The sequence below is a fragment of the Melampsora larici-populina genome, assembly GCF_000204055.1.
Source record: "Melampsora larici-populina 98AG31 unplaced genomic scaffold MELLAscaffold_26, whole genome shotgun sequence".
Lineage (NCBI taxonomy): Eukaryota > Fungi > Basidiomycota > Pucciniomycetes > Pucciniales > Melampsoraceae > Melampsora > Melampsora laricis-populina.
The window spans coordinates 1,092,451-1,094,279 of NW_006768790.1; the positions used below are offsets into that span (position 1 = coordinate 1,092,451).

The 1,829-nt window shown below is 31.2% G+C and overlaps 1 protein-coding gene across 1 annotated transcript; it reads right to left on the reverse strand.

The window, feature by feature from the left end:
- Window positions 1-837: 837 nt before the first annotated feature.
- Window positions 838-1,119, reverse strand: MELLADRAFT_88444 (uncharacterized protein; the record flags this gene model as incomplete). Its single annotated transcript, XM_007411671.1, has 2 exons — window positions 838-1,034; window positions 1,113-1,119. 2 exons carry the CDS (start codon window positions 1,117-1,119, stop codon window positions 838-840), a joined length of 204 nt encoding a protein of 67 aa, XP_007411733.1.
- Window positions 1,120-1,829: the final 710 nt, after the last annotated feature.

The following is a 1,829-nucleotide window of genomic DNA, read 5'->3' on the forward strand; positions in this document are numbered from 1 at the left end:
GTTTTGCAGGGTGTTCTGTTTGATAGTAGAATCATTTTGATATGAAATGTAGACACTGAAATATATCTTGCTATTGCTCAGATCAGATACAAAAGCATCATACTAATTATCAACACTTTGGCACAAGTCAATCCAGATCTAAAGTGAGACTATAGGCCATGATCTTTCAATACCCCACTAATTCTGTAGCACATAGTCCATCTGTTCTGAGCTGCAGAAACAGAATATTTTGGGATTGTTGACTTGCCCATAGGAGAAACATGGAACTCTTTCAATACAGAATCCCAATCAGTACTGCTACATGGGTAATTTGTGATGATTCTGATTGTGATGTGATCAAGGATTGGTACAAATCCTGGGTACTTTGTACAAAGGTGCTGACACATAAACTTGCGTGTGGAGTGAAAATATTCTTGCCCTGAACCTAATCCCCTAATCCTAAGCCCTAACCCCTAGGCCCTAACCCCTAACAGATTCCATATCAGAGTACATGAAGTTTCACTTTGTTTCAGATTTTGAAAACCTTAATCCAAGAGCCAAAAACATAAACTAAGAAAGTAAAAAACAGATTTTTGAGGGAGGTATGCGTATGTAACTTTTAAGAAGAAGAAAAAATTGACTTGATTTCATGGAGATCTTGAATCTATCACTTTTTGGTTAAGTTTGATCTCTTCAATTCAAAAGAAAGCTACACAAAAGTTTTGATTTTTTTTTCTTTCAAAAGTAACATTTCTCAAGTAATTGAATTGTATCAAACTTTCCTCTATTTTTCATTTTCATTTATTCCAATAAAGAGGTTCAGTTGTTTTCTACAATTCTATGTACTTTTTTAAGCAGTCACACTAACAATTTCACATCATTTAAACTTTGACCAACAACTTCAATTAGATTATCAATTGAATCAGACCATTGAGAAAGTTTAGAACTCAATACTTTCCAATCATCAGATCCAAATGATCTAGAAGAAGATTGATTAATATAAACTAATTTATTAGGTTGATTGTCTGTTGCTGAGATTAATTTTGCTTTAACAGCTAAACAAAAAAAATACACAAGATCATCAGGAAAATTGGTCAAGGTTGGTTTTTTTGGGTTGTGGGAGAGAGACTTACCATTCATGATCCATTATTCCACTTCCATCCCTTCTGCTTCATCTCCTTCACTTTTTAATCCTGAAGAACTTTTAATTTCTGAATATGGAACATTTCCTCCCGCTCTTTTAGAACAAACATCAGTTGAAGTTAACAATTTAGATTTAATTTTAATGGATTTTTTGATAGGAGTAGAAAGTTGAGTCGTATTTGAATTTAATAAATCCTCAATTTCTTGATGGTATTGGGTTCATTAGATTTCAAATGTTGAAAGAATATTTGATAACAAGATTTTTGGATTGGGTTGGATTGGATGTAACATGAGATGGGTTTGATATCATCTAATAAACCCCAACAATAACAATCATTTACATTTAAAGTCAATTGAATTGATTGATGTTAGATCTAATGAATCATAAAATTTGATTGAAGAAAGATAAACAATTGATAAATTGTCAGCATCTATAATTTTTGAACTTGTTTCTAATAAGTTGATAATCTTTTGAATTGATTGAATTCCATCATCAGATTTAATTAAATTCAATAAAGTTAAATAATTTGGTCCTTTTGATAAAGTAGGTAAAAGTAAATTACTATCTTCTTGATTTGTTAACTCATTTCAATTAGTTTGCTCAAGACTTCTAATTGTAATGGCATTTGATTTCTTATCGGTGCAGGTAATGCATCAAATAAAAGGCTAATTCAAAATTTGGAAATCAGTAAGATATTTTGAATTGG